The following is a 24,270-nucleotide window of genomic DNA, read 5'->3' as shown; positions in this document are numbered from 1 at the left end:
CACACGCACACGCACACGCACACGCACACGCACACGCACACGCACACACACACACACACATATGCACGCATGCACTTCAGCCCCCACAGACAGCTGGAAGGAGAGCCTCTGTGAAAACCCAGAGGATAAGCACCATGAGGTTTGCACTAGCATTTTCCCTCCACCGAGAAATCCCGAGTGAGAGAGAATGGCTCTTGGTAATGAGATGCACAAGGCGCAGCAGGTTGGCAGGGATAGCTGCCCTCCGCTGTCACTCAGGCCAGCCACCCTTCAACAGCACAGTGTCTCCCTAGGACTGAGACCCAGGCTTCTCTACCTTACTGCAGACTGGGCATTAATAGTTCTTTACCTTCTTTCTTCATTTCCTTTTTTGAGACAGGGTCCCACTTTGTATTCCTGGCTGGCCTGGAAATTACTCTAGACCAGGTTAGCCTTGAACTCAGAGATCTACTTGCCTCTGCCTCTCAAGTTCTAAGATTAAAGGGATATGCTATGAGCTTGGCTTTTCCACTTTGTTTCTGAGGTGGGTCTCTCACTGAATCTGGAGCACAGCCATTCAGTTAGGCTGCCATTCAGCTAGATGGGGAGCTCCAGGGCCTGCCTGCCTCTGCCTCCCTAGTACTGGGGTGATACGAGGCTATACCTAGCATTTTACACAGGTGCCAGGGACCCAAGCTCAGGTACTCAGAGCCAAGTCCTCACTGACAGAATTGTCTCCCTATCCCTTCTGTCTTTTGATGTTGATTGGTTATTACTGTGTAGCCCAGGCTGGGCTGGGACTCACAGCAATCTCCTGCCTCAGCCTTCAGAGAGCTGAGTTTACAAGTCTGTTACCATGCCTGGTTCCTCAGACCTTTTCTTGTACATATCCCCGCCCCACACCTTAATGTTCTAGCCTTTCTCTTTCTCCCCAGTCCCTCCCAGTCTATCAACACAGGTGAGCTGGAAGCTCCAGATTCGTCTCCAGACCTAGGATGACACAGCCAAAGGGCAGAAACTTGGAATGAATGTAATTGGTCCCTGGACCCAGCCATTCCCACAATAGTCACAGCATGTGACATGGCCAGCTCTATAAAAACACACGTGTATAATTAGAAGCGTCCAGGCTGGGCTGGCACTCGTCAGTCCTGGCACTGGCTGAACATAATCTCTTAGGCCAGCACCAGGCAAGGCACCCTGGGCATCGTGAATAAAGACCTCTTCCCGGTCTCCCCTGAGCATCGACAAAAGAAGTGCAGTTTATGCCAGAAGCAGCCAGACAGGTACCGCCCTCCCTCCAGGCTCCAACCCTTCTGCCAAAAGACCCAAGGGAGCCCTCTCCTCTGAGAACCACTGTTCCAGGACTAGTGTCTGCCCTGAGGCAGGTTTTAGAACCCACAATGTTGAACTTGCAGGGCATTCCCAGTAGTTTCTGGTTCAAAGACACGGACACGTAAAGCCTCCTTTTTCCAGTGTGCTCCAACTGTGTCCTAGACTAAGCTTGTCATGACTGTGTCAAACAGAAAGGAAACACAATGTTCTTGAAGATGCAAGCTTCTACTCCTGCCCAGAAGCCCATGGGCCCCGCTGCTGGTGAATGAACACACAGGAAGTGCTCTATCCTCAGCTGTGGCTTCAGGGACCCTGAAGGACCCTTACCCACTGAGCTGTCTCTCTGTCTCTAGGCAGGCGCTCTGCTAGCCCAGCTCGGGAGGGCCCCCATGGAAGGGCTTCTACTGCCAGCAATGGCCAACACTTCCAAAGCATGAGAAGGGAACTGAGACCACAAAAGACACAGTCCCCATCCCCGTCAGAGGATGCCCTGGAAGCAAACAAACACAGCTGGGGCACAAAGGACCACAGCAAAAATTTTCAGGAAAAAATAATAAATAGATTAACCCTGGTAGTGGTGGCACACACCTTAAACCCCAGCACCTGAGAGGCAGAGGCAGGTGGATGTCTTTGAGTTCAAGACTTCCAGGACAGCCAAGGCTACACAGAGAAAGACTGTCTTGGGGGAGAAAAAAACCACACACACAAACAAACCTCCCCCAAAAGATTAAAACCCCACAAACAAACTTCAAAAAAAGCTGGGGTCAAGGGACAGAAGGCCCAGCTGAGGTCAATGCTGGAGCTCCCCCCCCATAGCTACCATGGCCAAAGCAACCCTACATGACAATACACACATGGGCTAGGGGATCCACACGCCAGTACAGACAGTTGATGAACCATCAACTCCCAGAAGATCAAAGGAACTTCTGAGCCAGCAGGACATGAAAGGCCAGGGGTGTGGGTGGTGGTTGTGCCGCAAGCTAACTTACAAACTGCCCCTCATCGATGCCAATGACAGACACACTCAAGGCCTCCTTGGTCACATCCTGGAGCATGCAGGCTGGCAGCGCGTCCATGGTGTTCCTGGGAAGAGAAGGCCAGAGGATGAGCAAGGCCAGAGGCCAAGCACCTGTAGGCCCCAGATGCTGGGACAAGGGTGCTTCTGTGGTCCGACAGAGCAGCCTGAGGTGTTCCATCAGTTTCTATGGGGGGAGGGATGGGGAATACAGGGCCTTGTTCAGAAAACCAGTTAAAACAGGTTACCTCCCTTAACTGAAAATGAACAGTGCCTGCTACTAAGCTCAACAAAGACTCCAAAGTTTCTTATTCAACAGAACTGGTGGCAACTAACGGGTTATCAGGTGCCTGGTCTACTGGGGTGATCAACCAAGGGTGAGAAGGAAAGGCCAAGGCTTGAGAAGAGGGGAAAGAGCAGGGCACTAAGCAAGCCAAACCAGGAGGTTCAAACCGTTGGCCGACAGTGAGCAGGCCGAGCCACGATGGACAGTGAGCATGGGATATACCCACACTGAAGCACTCGGGAGCTCAAAGCAGGTGAGTTTCAAGTCAGCCTAGGCTATGAAATCCTTCAAAAACAAACACACACACACACCCCAAAATAATAATAAACACGCACATGCACACACATACACACACACACACAGAAACAAAACAAAAACTTACCTCCAAACAATCAGGTACACACACTACATAAGCCCTGACTACTGAGCCATAACTCCAACCCAGGGTTCTTATGAGGGACAGTCCTCAGGGTACACAATGCTCTGAGCAGCAAAAACCATATATATTTTTTTTAAATTCAAAATAAATAAACCAAGATAGTAACATATATAACTGCCATCATAAAATATAATTTGTAGTCCAGTGGCAGAGCACCTGATGGTTTATGCCTGAGGTTCTACCCCCCAGTGCCAAAAGACAAAGCAAAATAACTCATTTGAGACAGGGTCTCTCTGTAGACCAAGCTGGACCCATATTCTCTTTGCCTCTGCCCACCAAGTGCTAGGATTAAAGGAATAAGTCACACCTGGGAAAATGTTAAAAATTTAGTATTAGCAGTTTCCCTGCATGTAGGTCTGTATGTCATGTGCACATCTGGTGCCCCTAGAGGTCAGAAGAGGGCGTTACATCCTCTGGGACTAGAGTCATGATGGCTGGGAGCCATCAAGTGTGCTGGGAAATGAACCTGGGTCCTTGACAAGAACAAGTGCTCTCAGCCACAGAGCCACCTCTCCAGTCCACAGAAGCAAGAGCGCGGTCCCCAGGAAAGCTGCCACAGGCCTGTGACATGAGCAGCCCAAGATGAGGAGCGTGCTGTTCTCAGTGTACAGAATGGTAGGTGACTTTGGAAGCCAGATGTCAGTGACCCTCTGGAACCCCTTCAGTTCATTGCCCTCCAGATCGTGTGGCTGTCTGCCGGCAAATCCAGACCGTGAAGCCTCTGCTTACAGGCCTTACCGTGGACCGCTTCCCGGCAAGGAAGAACCTACCCAGGCCTCTGAAGGCCAGTTTGGCCATGCTCCAGAACACCATTAAAGGATGTCGGGAACCTCTCTGCTCTCTAAGGAGGGGAACGCTGGGCTGTACCCAGCGCCTTCTCCCCGTGGTTTCCAACTCAGACTCAGAAAAAGCCATTTCCCAAAACACAGATAAGCAGCGTCCAGTGGCATTCTTACAAACGAAAGCACCTTCTGGCCTACTTACTGCCTCACAATCTTAAGATCTGGGAAGCTGGGCGTGGACAAACTTGTCTGTAATCCTTGTATTTATATAGCTCTGAAGCGGGTGTGGGCTGGGTGTGGATTGCTCGCCTGGAATTCCAGGAGGAAGAGGAGGGAGGGTCACAAGTTACAACCCACCTATGTTACATAGACCTACCTCAGTAAACGGGTTCAGATAGGGTCATTTGTTATTCTTGCAGAGGCCCTAGGTTCCATCCGCAGGAACCACAAGGCAGCTTACAATTATCTATAAGTCCTGTTCCAGGGAATCCAATGCTCTTTTCTGGCCTCCCAGGGCACCAGGCAAGCAAATAGCATGCAGTAAGATTTAAAAAAAATTAAAACAAATCAAAAACAGGATTGAGCCTGGCAGTGGTGGCACCCGCCTTTAATCCCAGCACTTGGGAGGCAGAGGCAGGCGGATTTCTGAGTTTGAGGCCAGCCTGGTCTACAGAGTGAGTTCCAGGACAGCCAAGGCTATACAGAGAAACCTTGTCTCGAAAAACCAAAACCAAACAAAACAACCAAAACCAGGATTGAGATGTCTGAATGTGTAAAGGGCTTGCTTTGAGAGCACACTAAGCCAGGTGTGGCGGGGCACGCCTTCTGTCCCAGTGTTTGATGGGCAGAGGCAGGCGGATTTCTGGAGTTCAAGGTCAACCAGGGGTCTGTAGAGAGATTCTGTCTCAAAAAAAAAACAAAGCTAAACAAAAAAGTATGACCAATGAGCTTGGAACCCAGAGTTTACAACCTGAGGCTGTCCTCTGAATTCGTGTGTATGGACACATGTGTGCAAACATACATCTCCCTAAGAAACCCACCAAAGAGCAAACATAACAACACAACACTCATGTATTTTAAATTCTCTCTTCCCTCCCCAAGTAGAGCAGACCAGAGTGGGGACAGGCAACAAGCCGGCTATGGCCGACACTCCAGGCACTATACCCGACTGTTGTCTCCTCTGCTTTCCATCCTCCTGGATGCTCATCCCATCCTGAGTGCTGGACACCATGGTTACCAAAGACAGAGCAGTCAATCTCAGCACACAATCTGACAGGAAGCATGCTTGAATTCCTGACCCAACTCCAAGTCCTGGTGGTTCTCTGCTCCACTTCCTGTTCTGCTTCAGAAACCTGCTCTACACCAGGCTGTTCACCCTTGGCCCAGTCTCCAGCAACCCTGAGGGTAGCTCCAGGTTGCTCAACCTTGGCCCAGCCCCCAGCAACCCTGAGGGGCAGCTCCAGTCTCCTGGCCAATCTTCCACTCTGGGTTGAGCCCAAGATATCCAGAAAAGAGTGCCTCGGGCTCAGAACACGAACCCCCAAACTTGCTACCAAATTACTTTCTTGCAGTCCTACCCTTCGGCTCAGAGGGAAGTGTCCAGTGCTAGGGCTGGTAGACGTACAATTCAGAATGAGGACGGCTAGTTGATGGCAGAAAGCCAACTAAAAAGGGGGGAAAATCTCTGGGGTCAAGATGGCTGCAGCCTCTACCCAAGTGGAACCTAGGCTCTCTCAGCCTCAGTGGGTACAATGGACACTTGCGGACAGGTTATTCTAAGTTTTGAGCACTTATCCATTAAAGGCCAGGACCAGGCTATCTCTTTTCTACAAGACAGAGGCCCCAGCCCTGATGTATGCAGCAGTGTGTCCTGTGCTTAGGGGTTTCCAAAGGGCAGGATCAAAGGGGCAGGACTGACCGGTCGTGCGTGGAGAAGCTGTTGCTATAGCGCGTGTCTTTGGCATACTTGATGACCAGGCACTTGTACTGGGCGATCTGGAAGCGCCGGACTCTTCTCATCAGCTCGGTGCTGCAAGAGTTACCAGGGGAAATGAGGCCCGAGCAAAACGCGGGCTGCCACCGCCACCTAGCGTCGGGCAGCCGGAACGGCACCCGTTCCCCAAGGCTTAACCCCATGCTGTTCTGAACAAACTTCAGTTTCAATGAATGAACTTCAAAGTCTTTGATAGAAACGCCAAAGAAGAGCTTGCTACTGGGCCCCAGATCTCGAGCTTGGTCCTCATCCTCGGAGCAGGGGACAACACTGAGGCGACACCAGGCCATTCAAGAATAGTGCGGTGCCTGGTGTGGTGATGCACCCCAACAGAGGCAGAGGCGCTTGGGCCACATAAAAAGACGCTGAGTTAAAAACCAAAATAATAATAATAATAACCCCCAAAACAAAGCAAAGAAACTCCGACTTGTGTTTGTGTGTGAGTGTGTGTTATTCCGGGTGGGACTCCCAGAGGTCAGCGTTAATTGGGCTCCAAGGCTTTAGGAGAGCTTGCACAGGGAATGAATGAGGAAACTGTCTCGGACAAGCTGTCTAATTCCCAGGGACACATGAGGGAGTCCGGGGGCTGCTGGGGATGTGGGCTGGGGGTTTTCAGTTGTACCCCCGTGATCTGCCTCCGCAAAGATAGGGTTCCCCGAGAGAAGAGGCTTGGGCGGGAAGGATTTTGGATTTTGGGCGGGAAGGGACGCACAGAGGTCGAGCCGCCCGCGTTTGCGGCCTACTCAGAGGCTTCTGGGAAGATGGGGGAGGCGGCAGAGGAGAGCCAGGGTCTGCAGAGAGAGGGAAGCCCACCGCCCCGAAGGCCCATTCATTCATTACCTTTTCCCTGAGAACATGGGCCCGAGAATCACCTAGAAGAGAAGTCATCTTAAGGGGTTCCCCCGTTGCACACCCCGCACCAGCCACCACCCGACCCCAGCCCAGACCCCGCACCTGGATCTGCCCCCGGGTCTTGCTGGGGGAGATGGGCAGCACGGTGGGCAGATTGATGTAACTCATGGCGGCTGTGCAAACCTTAGCTCAGGAGTCCGTGGGTGGGGACCTTTCGCTGCTCTTAACGCTCCCAGGACCATTTTCCCGCCAAGTTTCCTCAAATTAAAGTAGCAGACTGCCCCCGTGTGGGCGTGGCGGGGCCGGGCAAGCACAAGACCCGTCCCCTTTCAGTCCTGTGAAAAGCCTGGAGCTCCACATCCCCTCCGGATCTGGCCATGGCACTTCCTCTGGCTTCTCCTGTGGGCCAGGCTCCCTGGAGGACCTTGTCTTCAGAGGTAGGTACGTTGTAGCCGCCCAGAGCCCGGACTGGAGTTTTAGGAGTTTTACAATGCCCACAAGCCAGATTTCTTCATTTTCCTCGTTTTAGGGCAGGTTAAAACCTGTTAGTCTGGTTTTAAAGACAGCAAAAACTAAAGTCTGGGCTGAGGGTTTGGACTTTATTCTGAGGTTGTGCAATGTGGGTCTGTGTTTCTGTAACCACAGTCTGAAAGATGCCAAGGCTGGGGGTCCCTGTTGTGAGTCGCTAAAACCAGGCGGGCACCTTCAGAATTTCCATCCTAAAAACCCTACGGCTCACACAGAGCACGCCCAGAAATCTTTTCCTCACTCAGGAATTTTTTTTTAAAGATTTATTTATTTATTATGAGTACACTGTAGCTGTCTTCAGACACACCAGAAGAGGGCATCAGATCTCATTACAGATGGTTGTGAGCCACCATGTGGTTGCTGGGATTTGAACTCAGAACCTCTGGAAGTGCAGTCAGTGCTCTTAACCACTGAGCCATCTCTCCAGCTCCCTCACTCAGGAATTTGTGTTTGGTTACTCTGCCAGCTGGAAGGGTTACCAAAAGCATACACAAAGCACGACAACACATTTTGGTGCTTGAAGGGTTACCAAAGGCATACACAAAGCACGACAACACATTTTGGCGCTTGCTGTAATGACCATTCCGTTATGATTTCTTGACTGGTTAGCTTGCATTAAACAGGGTTCTTTGTTTTGGTCACAGACAGACATCACTTAGAATCTGTTGAAAGTTAGGAACACTGTTCGGTGGTGGCCCAAGCCTTCAATTCCAGGCAGAGCCAGAGAGGTGGTCTAGAGCACCTAAGAGGTACATTCAACAGGAAGAGGCAGCTGTGTTTGAGTGGCTTACATTGTTTCTTTTACACACCTCCCTTCTAACCCTGTAGGTGGCTAGCACGGCCATTATACCAATGAGCAGAGCGAGGCTAGAGACAGTAAGAGACAGGTTGATCAGACTCAGGTCTTTGTGTGAAGACGCACTGTCTTCAAGATTCCTATGCGCTGGCTTAGGAACCTGTCTCCTTGTTTTCTGTGTTAAGTATGGGCATTTTACATTTTCCCCTCGTGATGCTGGAGCTCGAACCCAGCACCTCACACACGCTAGGCAAGCGCTCTACCATTGAGCTATACCCCCACTTTTCCTTTATTTATAAACAGAGTCTCACTCTGTAGCCCTGGCTATCCAGGAACTTGCTTGACTCTAGGCTGTCCTGCCTCCGCCTCCACAGAGATCTGGGATTACAGCTGTGCGTCACCACACCGCCTCGCTGCATAGCCTCCTGTATCAGCCATCTGGCTGAGCAACGTTTGTAAACTGACCTTTGACTTTTTCTTCTTCCTTACCTGTGTCCCTGTGACCCTGTATGTACCATGGTCAGAATACTGTCCTCCCAGGAAAATAGCCCATGTCACTTGATCACTATTGGGCACACAGCTGTCTCACATCCTGCAGTCTCAGTTTCTGTAGAAATGTAGTCCCCCAAATGCCATTTACAGACATCATGTCTCATGAAGGCCGTTAGCTGGTTAAAGGCATGGTTACAGCCAGGGAACCTCTTTGGCACCTTTTGAGGGCACCTTAGATGTTCTGCTGAAATACCTAATGGGGCAGCTAGCCGGGGAGTGAGGAGAAGTTGAAAGGGCTTGTGGAAAGCTGCATGCATTAGAGTCTTCTCAGGACAGAGAGGTAGAGGGGATCAGCCATCGCGTGTGGGCGGGGTCTCCCTGAGAGGGAGAGTCTCACAAGGTTCTGTCTTGCCCACAGGAGCTGGAGAAGCAATACTCACCCAGCAGATGGGTCATCCGCATGAAACCAGAGGACGTTGTCGGGAACTTCGTGCAGATAGGAAGCCAGGGTACTGTGGGACTCTCTGGATACTGTGACTGCTTATCGGGGTTGGGGAGGGGGCTGCATCCCTGAGTGGATCAGACACATGGATGGGCCTCTGCTTGGGCAGGAGGTGAAGGTGTAGCTGGAGGCAGAAAAGGCTTGCACGAGGCCAAGCTCTGGTGAGACACCTAGGCTCCTCTCCTGGTTGGCTAAGGTCTCTAAGCTTGAAAGACATGGTTCTCAGCATGTAGATGGAGACCTCTATGGGTATCGAACCCTTTCACAGGGGTTGCCCAAGACCATTGGAGATATCAGATATTTATATTATGATTCATAACAGTAATACAATTCCAGTTATGAAGTAGCAACTGAAATGATTTTATGGTTGGGGGTCACCACGACATGAGGCACTGTATTAAAGGGTTGCAGCGTTAGGAAGGTTGAGAACCTCTGCACGGAAGGAGCATGCCATGGTTGGCACAGAGATGTGAACTGAAAAAAGCAAAGGAAGCAGGATACTGCTACTGTTTTCTTTTTTTAAAGTTTTTTTGTTTGTTTGTTTTTCAAGACAGGGTTTCTCTGTGCAGCCCTGGCTGTCCTGGAACTCACTCTGTAGACCAGGCTGGCCTTGAACTCAGAAATCCGCCTGCCTCTGCCTCCCAAGTGCTGGGATTAAAGGTGTGCGCCACCACCGCCCGGCCTTTTTTTTTTTTTTTAAGTTTTTTGATCTCTGTGTAGCCCTGGTTGTCAGGGAACTCACCCTGTAGACCAGGCTGGCCTTGAACTCAGAGATTCTCCTGCCTCTGCTTCCCAGATTCTGGGACTAAAGATGTACACTGTCACCACCCGGCTCACGCAGCTGTATTGTATTTTAATTTATTTTATTTTATTCTGAGACAGGGTCTTTCTGAGTAGCCTAGGCTGTCTTCGGATTTACTATATAACCCAGGCTGGCCTTGAACTCATTAACTTCCTGCCTCAGGCTCCTGAGTGCTGGGATTACAGGTGGCAATTGCTATACCCAGATCATATCGTTGTTATGTATAGAGAGTAACTAAGATGCCAGAGGAGGAGTATGGTGGTGGGATTCTTCCCAGCATGCACAGCCCTGGGTTAAACTCTCTGTGGCATAGACCTGGCATGGTAGTGCCTGGCTGTAATGCTAGCACCAGTGAGGCAGAGCAGAAGTTCAAAGTCATCCTCAATTACGTAGGAATCCGAGCCAGACTGAGATATGTGAGACCATGACTAGAGAGGGTATCAAGCCTTTGTTTCCTTTAAATCAGAGCTTGGGACTGTGTACATGTGAGGTCTTCCCTCTGCCCCATAGTGCTGAGGTGCTGTGGTGACTGAGACCCTCGGTGAGGTATCCATGCTGCGTGGGGAGCTGCTTTGAAGAGGAAGTAGGCTGTGGAGACAGCTGTCTTTCTGCTCAGAGTGGGAGTCTGAATGCTGGCCAAGTGCCTGGTCTCAGCAGACTGACCAAAACTTCCTATCGGGAGTTTCCTCAATAGAGACAGCCAGGGAGAGGATCAGACTTTGGGAGTGTCAACCCACAGGTTCTGTCTTGTTCCTTGGCCCCTTAGTGTGGGTTGGAGCTGTTTCTGGGCTCTGAAGTTTCCTCGCTGTTGCAGTGAACGTGTGTAGATGTGCAGGCTTGGAGTGAGCATGTTTGCCTGTCTTGTCTGGAGAAAGAAAAAGCCAGCCCAGCAGGGAGAGGAACTCACCAGTCAAAGCCCAGAGCTGAGACTAGGCCACTGCTCGCTCAGTACCTTCTGTGGTCAGCTCTCAGGAAGCGCTAGCAGGGCTGTCCTGCTGGTGCACCCCCTGATCTCAGCACTCACAGACAGATCTTACGACTCACGCCTCCCCCAGTTCTCAGTCTCTTCCCTGCTCCTCTTGCCTTTCCGTGTGGTCTTTGGATTTGAGTGAGCTCTGAGACTGAGCCCCGGGCCTCCTTCTCTACCTTCGCCTTATTCTGGCCTCTTCAGCTTGTGGAGGATGACCGTGCACTTCTGATCCCTCTGCCTCCACCCTCCTGTCACTGCAGGTGACTGACTACCCAGCTACGTTGGTGTTTTGAGTATTTGTTCCAGAGTCTGTAACAAGGGCTGGGTTCCTTCCCCAGCCCTCAAAGCAAACAAGATATAGAGACTGGTACAGCTCACGGCTGACGCTAACATTAAACCCTGTTTGCAGGAGCTGGGGAGATGTCTGAGGGAATGGTTAAGTTCTGACTGCTCTTCCAGAAGTCCTGTGTTCGATTCCTAGCACCTACATGGAAGCCCACCATTGTCTGTAACTCCAGCTCCAGAGGATCTGACATGACTTTCTGGTCTCCTCAGGCACCGGGCATATACATGGTACACAGACATATACATTCAGGCAAAATACTCATACACATAAAATAAATTAAAATCAAAAGCATATTTGCTAAATGGAGTAACAATGAAAATAACCCCGAATCTGAAGGCTAGGGAGATAGTTCAGTGATCAAGAGCATGCACTACTCTTGAACAGGATCAGAATTCGGTTCCTGGCTCCCATGTTAGGTGGCCCACAACTGCCTGTCACTCCAGCTCCGGGGGATCTGAAGCCCTCCTCTGACTCCCACAGAGACCTGTACATAAGCACATGGACACACAGAGATGCACATATACATACATAAATAAAATAAGTCTTTTTTAAAAAAACCCACAAGCCGGGCGGTGGTGGCGCACGCCTTTAATCCCAGCACTTAGGAGGCAGAAGCAGGTGGATTTCTGAGTTTGAGGCCGACCTGGTCTACAGAGTGAGTTCCAGGACAGCCAGGGCTACAGAGAGAAACTCTGTCTCGAAAAACAAAACAAAACAAAACAAAAACCCCACAAAAATATAATCTTATCATTTCAAGAGGCTGAAGCAGGAGGTTCAAGGCCAACCTGGGCTATGTAGCAGCTCTAGGTCATCCTGGATAAATGTGTCTCAAAATGGAAAACAAAACAGTATGGTATCTGGTGATCCCAGATGTTGAAATGTCCAGGTAGGAAGATCAGAAGTTCAAGGTCACCTTGGCTAGGTAGGGCTCTGAGCCATCTGAGGTTGCATGAGATCCTGTATCAAACAAACTGAAGGTTCCAGAAAGAGGCAGCATGCTTGACTCTGTGTCTATGACCTATACTGAGCTCTGGTTTCTGCGTCTCACTGACCAGTGTCCTCTCACGCTTGGATTCATCTGCGTGGCTTCTGCTCTGCTTCTGTTTTTAGACTGCTACCACAGCATTCCTGTTGTCTCTGGCAATGATTTCTAGAACCTGGGGTTTTGGCTATAAGAGTTTTGGCGCTTTGGATTATGAATAATTAAAGTCCAGTTCTGTCTTTGTTATGAAGTTTATTCTGGGGTGTCTTGTGAAAGCCCTCCTTTGTTCCTACATAGTGGTTCAGAGCCTGGAGGTTGGGGGATATTCACACTCTGGAGGAGGCTGTACCTCACCTCATCTTTGTGTCCCACAGCCAGTGAGCCGTGTCCCAGCCAGAGGCCGGGCCTTGTTCTTCTCAGGTCAGCAGTGCTTTGAGTGTCTGAGATTTCTGTGAGCCGGACCGCCTACAGAGGTGTTGTTTCTGTTCCTTGTCAATGGAGAACAAAATGTGGTTTTAGCACCAAATAAATCTGATTCAGCCAGGCAAGCTGTCAGGACTCTTAGCAAAATCACCGGCTCTTGATTGACCCCTGTGCTGACAAGACCCTGAGGCACACACACACACTTCTCCCTTTTGGAAGGTCCCCTGGAAGATTCCACCAGTGCCCTCCTAAAGACAAGCATGGTCACCCTCTGGCCCAGAAGCCACACTTCCTGAAGGTGTGGGTTCCCAGGGTCAGCACAATATGGACAAAGCTGATGTCAGCAGGGTGGCTGTGAGACCCTAAGATAATAACCCATACATGGCCATGGTTGGATCTCAGCCATGGAGTGGCCATTAGGGATGCTCGTTGTGACAGATGCTGATGTCAGTCAGCTACAGGGGTCCAGGGAGGAACAGGAAGAATAGAGAGGGGTGTCGCTACCATCCAGGGACAAGAGAAGGCAGAACCCACTAGGGAGTCTCAGTGCTGGTGGGAGGGGGACCCTGATTCAAGATAGGATGTGGAGACCGAGTCTCAGAGAGAGGAGCTGAGGACAGAGCAGGAGACACAGCGGTGTCACTGGTGGAGAGGACGACTGTGACCATTGTATGGGACCTGCGTAACCCATGCTTGCTCTTTACCTGAGGAAATACTTTTTTATTTGTCTCAGGACAGTCTTGGTGTGTAGCAAGGCTACCTTAAGAGACTCCTGCCTCAGCATCTCAGGTGCTGGCAGGTCACAGATGGATCTCTTCTTTTCTGAATGTTATTTCTGGGGCCCTGGTTATACGTGGTTTTTGTTGACTTCGGGGTCATGACAGTCTGTCTTGCTGCTGTCCTTTTACGAGTGTGTGCCCGAGTGCATGTGCTGCAGCGGGTGTGTGGCAGTCAGGACAGCTTTTGAGAATTGTTTCTCTCCTTGCACCATGTGGGTCTGGGAGATTGAACTCAGTCAGATCTTCAGGCTTGGTGGCAAGCCTCGTTACCTGTTAAGCCATATCACCGGCTCCTAAGGTGCTTTCTCAAAGTCCAGTTTACATTTAACATATCTGGAATTGATCTTTGTGGTGTGCGATAGGGGTCGCTTGGATATTTAATTGTCCCAGTACTCTTAACTGCCAAGACACCACCTCCAGTTTTTGTTTAAAATAATAAATCTTTTTTAGAAGGTACTGTTTTCAACTCAAATGTTCCTGTCTCTAATTGGATGGTATCAAGAGTATCCGTTTCAGAATGATAAAGATGGCTCAGTAGGTAACAGTACTTGCATGGGAGCCTGGTGACCTGAGTTTCATAGACCTTTTTTGAGATCCTGCCTCAAAAAATAAAACTAGGAGCCAGGTGTGGTGGTACACACCATTGATCTCAGCCCTCTGGGAGGCAGAGGCAGGCAGATCCCAGAGTTCAAGGCCAAGGCTACACAGAGAAACCCTGTCTCAAAAACACACCCAACATTTTTTTCAATAGATAAAAAATAAGGCAAGGGCTGAGGCCCTGGCTCGGTTGATGACGTGCTCTGGTCAAATGTGAGGACCTGTGTTCAGACTTGGTGGCAACCACACCCTCCCCGCCACACACACAAGATTTCCTCTGGCAACCTCAGTTCGATCCCTAGTACTTGTGGTGAAAGGAAAGAATAAATTACTGTAAGTTGTCCTCTAGCCTGCACAAGCATACCGCGACACGTTCACACCTTAACGTTCACACCCTAACACATACACACACGCGTACTGAATGAATGAAAATGTAATTTAAAAAATGCGCCGGTGCGGATTTCTGAGTTCGAGGCCAGCCTGGTCTACAGAGTGAGTTCCAGGACAGCCAGGGCTATACAGAGAAACTCTGTCTCGAAAAACCAAAAAAAAAAAGAAAAGAAAAGAAAAGAAAAGAAAAATGCGCCGGTTTTCCTAATGCTTAGATAGGTGTGTGCTATCTAGTGGTAAATGCGATCAGAATGCAGAGACGTAGCGGCAGCCAGCCGCAATGCCCTCTGGGGCCACGGGTCACTTGTCTGCAGATGTCAGGGTGGGGCTCCTGGCGGAAGCTGCCTCAGCTGACCCCTTACCACTGAGGAGGATGCTGCAAACTGTCCAGAAAGAACTTTCTGTACCTGGGCTTAACTGACAGCGACTCATCTGCCTCTGCAGCCACCCAGAAGGCCCGGACCACCAGGAGGAACCAGCTGGATGTCCCTTACGGAGATGGTATAGGGGAGAAAATGGATATCTACCTTCCCGAGGAGGATTCCAAGGGTGAGATGGGCGGGGCCAATGGTCCCCCTCGAGGCAGCCGGGTGTCCGGCTCACCAGCGCCCCCTGCCGTGTGTTACAGCTCTCCCTCTCTTCCTGTTCTTGCATGGAGGATACTGGCAGAGCGGAAGGTGAGTGGGGATGGAGGTGACTAGTGAGCGTGAGTCACCCTTCCCCAGGTCGGTGTTCCGGAGGGAGCTGCCGTGACACATTTCCAGCCTATGAGAAGAGAAGCGCGACCTCTCACATCCGTGTGACAGGAAGCCAGAATCGAGGTGCCGCGGGGCCTCGCTAGAGCTGCTAAGGGGGCGGTGTGCCCTGGCTGGGTGTCCCTCAGCTTCTGTTTTCGTCCTCACGTGGTCATTGATACTTGAGTCTCAGAGCTCAGTCTCATAAAGACACCACCTTAGGGTTGGACACATGGCTCGGGTAAAGAGCACTTACCAGAGCCAGAGGACATGAGTTTGGCTCCCAGCACCCCAGAGCTTCGGGGATCTGACTCTCCTGGCTTCTACACTCATGCACAGACATATACATTAAAAATATGTAATAATTTAGGGGAAAGGTTGAGACAGGGTTTCTCTGTGTAGCCCTGCCTGCCCTGGAGCTCGCTCTGTAGACCAGGCTGGCCTCAAACTCAGATCTGCCTTCCTGTGTCTCCCAAGTGCTGGGATTAAAGGTGTGCACCACCACCTCTTTTTAAAGAAATAAACCTTTTTAAGAGGCACTATTTTAGATTTAGATGTCTTTGTACCTATTTAGATCTCAAGATTATCAATTTCTAATTTACAAGATGGCTCAGCGGGTGAAGGTCCTTGCCGGGCAAGCCTTGTTTGGGACTAAGACGACATGGAGTATTTGGTGCTTTGGAAGTAAGAACAGGGAAGCTGAGGCAGGAGGATTACTGCAAGTTTGAGGCCAGCCTTGTCTCAGAAGACACACAGCAAGAAGGTGGGGTGTAGTGGATCGGTACGGCCTGTGGTCTACAGCAAGCCCTTGGTTGCATCGCTGGCACTGAATAAAACTCAGCGTGATGACACGTACCTGTGATTCCAGCCCTCAGGAGCTGGAGGTCGGGATCAGTCGTTATCCACGGCTATATAGGGAAGGACATGTTTACACACACGTGCTGCGTACACACTAAATAGATACAGTTGGTGTCCCTGCATTGAGAAGAAGGGTGTTTGGGGTCTTGGAGGACACCCCTGTTCTGAGGATCGTCCTGAGATGCCTGTCGTGGGGTCCATCCCGCCCCCAGCTCAGTCCTCTTTGTAGTTTTGGTCGGATTCAGCTGCTGTAGTTATTCCACTTAACTCTCTGCACTTTTCATTGCCAGCTCGCACAACGCGCTAGGACAGGGAACACAAATGTCTCCATTTTCAGGGAAGGGAGCCAGCTTAGGGATTAAAGTCCGTAGTAGGGACAGCCTGTTCCTTTCCCTCAGCACAGTGTCCTGTGCGCATGGGGTATCTGCCCTGAGGCGTCTGTGTCCAGAACCTTAGGGAGGGAATGTCATGCTCAAATTGTCTCCAGCTGTCACCTCTTTATCTTTCATTTTGTATTGTTTGGGTTTCTTGAGACTGGGTCTCATACCTGAGGCTAGCCTCAAACTCACTAAGTAGCTGAGGATGACCTTGGACTCCTGATTCTTCTGCCTCTCCTTCCCAAGTATGTATTATAAGGTACATCATCATCACCATCATCACCACCACCATCATCACCATCATCATCATAGATGTATGTGCACCTCAATCCCGCCTGGTGCCTGCATAGCTAGAAGAACAACTGGAGTTCCAGATGTTCGTGAGCTTCCCCGTGGGAGCTGAGGGTTGAACCTTCCTGCTCTGGAAGAGTAGCTAGTGCTCTTAACCCTCGGGCCAGCCTCCAGCTCCCAGCCCATCTTTGTCTTTCCACAGTAAGGATGACTCGGCCTTCATGGTAAACCCACTGACTGCACAGGGAATCGTGGTGGTGATAGTGGCTTATGACATTGCACCCAAAGGTAATAAGGGGTGGCCCCTGAAGATTTGGGGGCCAGAGCTTTGTGTGGATAGAGCTTCCCTTCCCCCCCTTACCCCCCATGGATCCTGACCCAGCATTTTGCTGTGTTCAGGCACACTGGACCGGATGGTGGACCAGGTGACCCGCAGTGTCGTGTTTCTGCAGAGGCGCTATCCAAGCAATGAGTAAGTGTCTCACAGATGCTCTCAGTGGACCAAGAGAGGGCTAGGTCTGTGGAGCCCGACACAGACTGGGACTTCTGATGCCTTAGGGAAGGAAGTCGCCGTAATCCGGGTCTCTGTCTCACCCAGGGGAATCTACCTCTGTGGACACTCTGCAGGAGCTCACCTGGCTGCCATGGTGCTTCTGGCCAGCTGGACCAAGCATGGTGTCACACCCAACCTCCAAGGTTTCTTATTATTTGTCAAAACATGATGTCAGGTAGCCCAGGCTGGCATCTAACCTGTAAGGTTTCTGTCAGTGTGGGAGGAGCTTCCCGAGCTCTTATCCTCTCTGGAGTGGTGGAGGTTAGAGAGGCTGAGAAGTGGAGACCTTTCTTTGCCCTCTGCCCACAATCCTGATCTTCCTCTCTGGCCTGAGGGGTGGGCAGGTCCATCTTACTAGGCCTGGCCCCTGGCTTGAGCACCTCACCTTCACAGGCTTTGTCCTGGTGAGTGGGATCTATGACCTGGAACCCATCATATCTACCTCTCAGAATAACCGTCTGCACATGACCCTGTGAGTTGTCCGCCCTTCCTCTCTCTCCGGCACCCACCCGAGGCCCATCTCCCCTCTGTCCTGACCCCTCCACTGTCCCATCCCAGGGAAGATGCTCAGAGAAACAGTCCACAGCGACGCTTGGAGGTGGCTCCAGCACGGCCAGTGGTTCCAGCCTGCCCTGTGCTGGTGCTTGTGGGTCAGCATGACTCTCCAGAGTTCCACCGGCAGTCCAAGGAGTTCTGTGAGGTACCGCTAACAGCCAGCTATAGCCCCAGGTTCAGCATCACGTGATCTCACCTTCCCTCGTTATTCTTCCTACATCAGCCAGACCTGGGGATGCACACACGTACACCCAGTTACTCCAGAGGCTGAGGCAAGAGGATCATGTGATCAGGGTGTATTATAAAGAGAGCCCAAGGCTAGCCTAAGGAACTTAGCAAGACCCTGTTGTAAAATTTAAAGAAAGAAAGGTTAGGTTGTAACTGGATGGAAATGGTTTGGTAAGCATAAACAAGGTTCTGGGCAATCCCTAGGACTGTAACAAAGAGACATAGTCTATCCAGCCAGACCCCTTGATGGTCATTCTCTCATTCCACAAAGCCATTCAAATAAACCTGCCATGTACCGGACACTTGAGAGCTACCGCCCCAGCCGCACTCTTATGCCCCGCCTCCATTTTCTCTCCAGACACTATGCCACGTAGGATGGAAGGCCTCTTTCCAGCAGCTGTGTGGTGTGGATCACTTTGACATCATAGAGAATCTGACCAGGGAGGATGACACGCTCACACAGGTGGGGCTCACCCTCCCCCTCACCCCATGGACACTGTGGACCCCACACCCTCACACATGGCGGTGGCCAGGGGACAAAGGATAAATGGATGATTGTTGCCACGCATCTAACAGGAAATAATCTTTTTCTTTTCTCCCCCCCCCCTTTAGTAGTAGGGAAGGGCACCTGACTGGCTTGATTTTATTCTGAGGTGCTGGGAATTGAACACTGTATATATATGTGTGTGTATGTGTGTGTGTGCACGTGTGTGTACATGTGGAGGCCAGAGGTTGACATGAGGCATTTTCAGACACTCATTTTTTTTTTATTTTATGTATGAGTTCAGATTCCATTACAGATGGTTCTGAGCCACCATGTGGTTGCTGGGAATTGAACTCAGGACCTCTGGAAGAGCAGTCAGTGCTCTTAACCACTGAGCCATCTCTCTAGCCCTACTCTTCTCATTTTTGGAGACAGTGCATCTCACCGAACCTGGAGCTTATTGGTTTTGGCAGACTGGCTGCTGCTGACCAGTGAGTTTCAGGGATCCACCTATCTCTGCCCTCTACCCCAGCACTGGCGTCCAATGTGTGCCCCCGCACTCAGCCTCTGAGGGTTCTGGGAATCTGAATTCATGTCCTCATACTTGTGTGTCAGGAATCTCCCCAACTGAGCCACCTCTCGGTCCCTGCTTTTCAGCTGGGAGACAGGACCTTCCTAAGTAGCCCAGACAGGCTTTTAAAATACCTTTTTGTTACGCTTGCCTGTCTACTCTGTGTGGGTGTGTGGAGGTCAGAGGCTCACTTGCAGGAGTTGGTTATTCTCTTCAACAGTTCTGGGCTCAAACTCAAGTAGTCAGACTTGATGGCAAGCACCTCTGCCCACTGAGCCAGCCCATTTAGGGTTTGAACTTGTAACCCTCTGTCTCAGTATCCTGTGGACTACAGGCCTAGCTTAGACCTTTATTTACTTGTTTGTCTATTTATTCTGAGACAGTCTCACTCTGTAGCCTGGCTGGCCTGGAACTCAGAGATCCACCTGCCTCTGCCTCCCAAGTGTTGGGATCAAATGTATGTGCTGGCACCTACAACCACTTCTTTACTTGGGTAGCCATCCACTCCTGGGCTTTCCTGTCTTCTTTTCTCCCTGCAGATCATTTTGAAAACAATCTTCCAGAAGCCGTGAGGACCCCCAATCCTCAGCCTGTATGTACCTCAGAGAGCCTCCAGAAAAGAGGTGACTGCTCCATCTCACACTGGCTTGCCTGTCCACCCCGTACGGTCTCCCTGCCATGAACACCACCTCCTCTTCTGCCATTCTTCGACCCACCCAGATGGAGCTCCAGGGAAAGCCTGCAGATTGTCACTGGGAGATGCACACAGCCACCACCTGACCAAGTCTGCCTACACGCACACACACACACACACACACGCACACACGCACACACACACACACACCACCACCACCACCCCCTGCCTGCTTATGGGGCATGGCATTCAACTTCTGGCTGGCTTTCTATGCCAGTTAGCGGTGTCCGTGTGGACTGGCTGGAGCTCAGTGCTGGAGTTCTGCCTATCTCCTACTGCAAGAGAGGGTGGGGTGCGGAGAAGGAATGAAGACAGACAGACAGACAGACAGACAGACAGACCGACCGACCACTAGGGGATGAAGCTCACTGGTAGAATGCCTGGCCAACATGCATAGGGTCCTGAGTTTAACAAGGAAACCTGGCATTAACAAGGAAAAAATAAAGAAAAGAGGAGAGAGAGAAAGAGAGAGAGACCCAGTGTATGCCTGAATCCCAGCAGTGAGGCAGGAGGATTGCTTGTGAGTTCAAGGCCATCCTGGACTACATAGCTAGACCCTGTCTCAAAAAAAAAAAAAAAAAAGGGCTGGAGAGATGGCTCGGCAGGTCAGAGTGCCTGGCACCGAGCCTGACAATCTGTTTGGTCCTGGGGACCCATATGGAAGGAAACAACCGACTCCCCCAAATTGTCCTTTGGCTGCCATGTGTATGTACCTTAGCATACATACCACACATACGTGATGATGGTGATAAAAGAGCCTGCTGGGTGAACTAACAAGGGTTTGCTTAGCACTGCACCATCCCAGAGCGGCTACCTACACAAAGAGCTGTGTGCAGCAGGCTCCACCAGACCTGACGCCTATTGCAGCACACCCCATAGCCACTGGTCTTTCTGAGCCAGCTGGTGTGGGCTGTAGCCATCCTTTTTGCTTACTTCATTGGGTTCTTAAATCTACCAGTCTTTTCCACCCCAATCCCTTCCAACCCCCAACACTTGGTAGTGGAGATGGTTAGAGGAGAAGGGGGAGTAGATCTCTTTAGATGCCCTGCTGGTTAGGGGCGTCCAGATCCTTGGGGGAAAGTCCAACCAGCAAAAAGTCATCAAACAGCAAAAGCAGCCGCAGGGGATACAGCAGCCACCTCCTCTTGGGGCTGACATTTTTATAACCTCTGAAGAATCCCCAAAATTCCAAATGTAAACTATCTTTAGCTGGCAGATTCATGCCCCTGCCGGAATAGGAGACAAATTGTAACCCCTGTGGACAATCTGAAGCAGCCCCTTATCCCACACCTGGGATTAAAACAAAAGCATATTCACATAACTGGGTTGTTTTGTTTGTTTAATGTATATAAGTACACTGTCACTCTTCAGACACACCAGAAGAGGGCATCAGATCCCATTACAGATGGCTGTGAGCCTCCGTGTGGTTGCTGGGAATTGAACTCAGACCTCTGGAAGAGCAGTCAGTGCTCTTAACTACTGAACTTTCTCTCCAGCCCCATAACTGGGTTTTTAAAGAACCAAAATTCTCACTATAGTGGGCGTTCCTGCTTCATTCAAAGCTCCCCTCAAACTCTATGGTGGGGCATGCCAGCAATCCCAGCACTTGAGGTAGAGGCAGGAGGGTTTTGGGACCTAGAAAGGGTTCTTTAGCACATGTCTAATTTGTGGTGTGGTTCTGTGTGCCTAGTTTGCTTTCGTTTCTGTGGCAACTATCACAACCAAAGCAACTCTCAGAAGGAAAAAGTTCATTTCATCCTATACTTTTCAGTCTGTCATCCAAGGAAGCCAAGGCAGGACCTTGAAGCAGAAACACCAGAGGAAGGCCGTCTACTGTCTTGCTCCCAACCTCATGGTCAGCCAACTCTCTTCTACAGTCCAGACCCACCTGCCTAGGGATGACACCGCCCATGGTGGTCTGGACCCTTTTACATGAATTAGTAATTAAGACAGAGTCCCACAGACATGGCGACAGGCTACTCTGACGGAGCAGCTCCTCAGCTGATAGTTTCTCTACCTGGATGTGTGTCTAGGATTGTGTGAAGTTGACCATCTATGACTTCTTAACGTCCTGACGATTATAAGAAGTGGAAAGCCCACATTTCCATGCCTTCCCCTTTCCTGCGGAATTCAGGGCTCCTACAGAGTGGAGCATTCACGCAGGGCATCTGCGTGGGCTTTTTTATCGTTACTCCTTTGTGTGAGCCAATTCCCTTTCTGGGCAGACAACCTTAGCCTTAGTTGCATCTTATCACCCACTGGGGACCGTGCAACCAGTTTTCCCCCATCTGCTTCCGAGTCTGTCTGTCCTTATTCAGGCATCAGTTGTATCACATGACTTCCTGAGGGGATATGAACAAAGCATCTACTCACCCCAGAAAGGGCACCAACAACAGACCAAAGGAATGGTCCCATCAAGTCTAGTGCCCAGGGAGTTTATTACTGACAGGGGCATGATTGACTCAAGACAGCTGTGTCCCTGAAAAATCCTCACAGCATGGGAGCACCTGGAGCTCCTGCCTAAGGTCAGATGAGGCCTTTCAGCGTTTATGTGCTGATTTTATTAGCTTGGAGCTGGGCCTTGCAGCTCCTGGATGGTTCTGGGCTGAGCATTGCTGAGCCTTCTGACTCCCTACAGGAGCGAATGTTTCAATCTAGCGGAGACAGCTACACAACAGCAATCAAGAAAGATTCAAATATCAGGGCTGGAGAGATGGCTTCAGAGTACAGTTTGCTCTTGCAGACTTGAGTTCTATTCCCAGCGTCCACATCTGGCAGGTCACAACTGCCTGTATCTACAGTTCCAGGAGGACCAGACCTCTCTGGTCTCTGGAGGCACTGCACAAAGTGATTGAAAATACAAATAAAATTTTCATAGAAACCTTCAAATTTAGGTGACTACAGATAAACTGTTGGAACATGCATGGCCTTGTTCATGGTAGCCTTTGTGCTCCAGGGCAGCTGGGGTACCTGCAACACAGTTGGTCTAGGCCAATGCAGAAATGCACCCAGCCCTGGGTAAGGCTTCTCTGCACTTCAGTCTGTGCTAGGTCCCTCCTGACATCAGATATTTATAGTGGATTAATTTCTCATTCCTAGGACTAAACTCCAAGAAACTCCCAACTTAAGGAGGGCCTATTCATTTATTTATTTATTTTGTTTATTTTTTTTTTTGAGACAAGGTTTTTCTGTGCAGCCCTGGCTGTCCTGGAACTCACTCTGTAGACCAGGCTGGCCTCGAACTCAGAAATCCACCTGCCTCTGCCTCCCAAGTGCTGGGATTAAAGGTGTGCGCCACCACTGCCTGGCTAGGGAGGGCCTATTTTATGATTTTGTGGAGATGAAGCCCACTATAGTGGAGAGAGGCATGGAGCACAGGGCTGCTGACTCTTGTCTCCAAAGACCAGGAAGGATGCTTCCTAGGTTCTGAGAGAGTCACGTGTGTGGAGCCAGCCATGTCATCTCAGTCCAGGCCACCCCACAGCCTGGACCTCTCTCTGAGTACCTAGTAGTCAAGAATATCCACAGTGAGCCAGGCTGAGACAGGGACATTGCCATGAGTTCAAGTCCAGTCTGAGCTCCAGAGCAAGACCAAGTATAGGCAGTCCCGTAGCAGAACCACAGAGCTCTCTTGAGTCTCACTTCCAGTGTTTGTAAATTACAGGGGACATTCAGTAGTTTTATCAAACAGGCCTAACTGTAGCCTGGTGTCAGGGTTCTGAACAGATTTGTGTTTCGTTATCTGAGGCAAGGTCTTGTTGTATAGTGACTTCGAGCTACTACTTCCTGTGTAGCTCCAGTTCTGGGCATTCTCCTCTGGGCCCCATTGGTACCGCATACCCGGCTGGCATATATCCTCTTTCCAGCCCTTGCATTGTAGTAGTGCCTGCCTGTCATCCAACCACTGGAGAAACCAAGGCATAATGAACACTGCCAGAATAGAGCTAGCCTGGGCAACATAGTGAACTGCCTGGCATGGGTGCTGGGAACTGAGCTCATGCCCTGGAAGATCAGGAAGAGCTCTTTACTTTGAGTTCTCTCCAGCCCCACCAGGCCTGGCTTTCTGAGTGGCTTTAAGGCAGGATGTTGGGGTGGTGAGGCCTGTTGAGTCCATCTTTGACTTGGGATAATTCCATTCATAGTGCGTTCATTGGAACAGAGCACCTTAACATCTGAGTGACGTGAACCACGTGGCCACTAGACAACTACATGGACCACATAGAAAGTTAGGATACATTTTTAGTGACATACGTGAGATGTTCAACCATATACTGCAGCACAGTATCAGACTGTCATATGAAGCCACAAAATTCATGGGTGTCTGTCTGTCTGTCTATTTTTGTTTTTGAAAAACAAAATAGTTTCTCTATGTATCCCTGGCTAGCCTGCACCTCATAGGTAGACCAGGATGGCTTCAAACTTAGAGAGATCAACTTGCCTCTGTCTCCCTGGGATTAGAGAAGTGCACTACCCCTATGAATTTCTGTTTGCACACATAACAATGAATATAAAGGAAAAGTCTAGAAAGATTCACACTGAAGGTCTCTGTGTCCCTTTGTGGGGGTATGGTGCCAGGAAGATGTGTGTGTGGGGGGAGGATGTTTGCCTTCTCTGGACTCTTTGAATCTTTACATGGGAGT

The 24,270-nt window shown here is 50.4% G+C and overlaps 2 protein-coding genes across 4 annotated transcripts in view; one reads left to right on the top strand and one right to left on the bottom strand.

Moving 5' to 3' along the window:
- Positions 1-7,239, bottom strand: part of Tk1 (thymidine kinase 1) — a 10,205-nt gene extending 2,966 nt beyond the window's left edge. Inside the window, exons 1-4 of the mRNA XM_028752825.1 lie at positions 6,781-7,239; positions 6,667-6,698; positions 5,752-5,862; positions 2,301-2,394 (exon numbers count right to left, since the gene is read on the bottom strand). Of these exons, the coding sequence (XP_028608658.1) occupies positions 2,301-2,394; positions 5,752-5,862; positions 6,667-6,698; positions 6,781-6,846 (303 nt within the window). The 5' untranslated portion in view covers positions 6,847-7,239. The remainder of the gene's footprint in view (positions 1-2,300; positions 2,395-5,751; positions 5,863-6,666; positions 6,699-6,780) is intronic.
- Positions 7,029-20,099, top strand: Afmid (arylformamidase). 3 transcript variants are annotated; one of them, XM_028752822.1, is made up of 11 exons: positions 7,029-7,115; positions 8,913-9,003; positions 14,730-14,834; positions 14,914-14,962; positions 16,748-16,833; positions 16,945-17,017; positions 17,144-17,241; positions 17,492-17,570; positions 17,657-17,798; positions 18,240-18,344; positions 19,476-20,099. In XM_028752822.1, exons 1-11 carry the CDS (start codon positions 7,056-7,058, stop codon positions 19,506-19,508), a joined length of 921 nt encoding a protein of 306 aa, XP_028608655.1. In that variant the 5' UTR covers positions 7,029-7,055; the 3' UTR covers positions 19,509-20,099. The 3 variants fall into 3 exon arrangements, with proteins under 3 accessions (XP_028608655.1, XP_028608656.1, XP_028608657.1); XM_028752823.1 differs by having other exon boundaries at positions 7,065-7,119; XM_028752824.1 differs by lacking the exon at positions 7,029-7,115 and adding an exon at positions 8,605-8,834.
- Positions 20,100-24,270: the final 4,171 nt, after the last annotated feature.

This window comes from Grammomys surdaster, unplaced genomic scaffold (genome assembly GCF_004785775.1).
Source record: "Grammomys surdaster isolate TR1022 unplaced genomic scaffold, NIH_TR_1.0 125940, whole genome shotgun sequence".
NCBI classification, from domain to species: Eukaryota; Metazoa; Chordata; class Mammalia; order Rodentia; family Muridae; genus Grammomys; species Grammomys surdaster.
The sequence above is the reverse complement of the archived record's forward strand: the minus strand, read 5'-3'. Positions and strand labels throughout refer to the sequence as shown.

Coding starts and splice junctions, on each gene's coding strand:
- Afmid (XM_028752822.1), top strand. CDS start 7,056: ATGGCACTTCCTCTGGCTTCTCCTGTGGGCCAGGCTCCCTGGAGGACC. Junction 9,004..14,729: donor CGTGCAGATAGGAAGCCAGG/GTACTGTGGGAC, acceptor CTGCCTCTGCAG/CCACCCAGAAGGCCCGGACC. Junction 18,345..19,475: donor AGGATGACACGCTCACACAG/GTGGGGCTCACC, acceptor TTCTCCCTGCAG/ATCATTTTGAAAACAATCTT.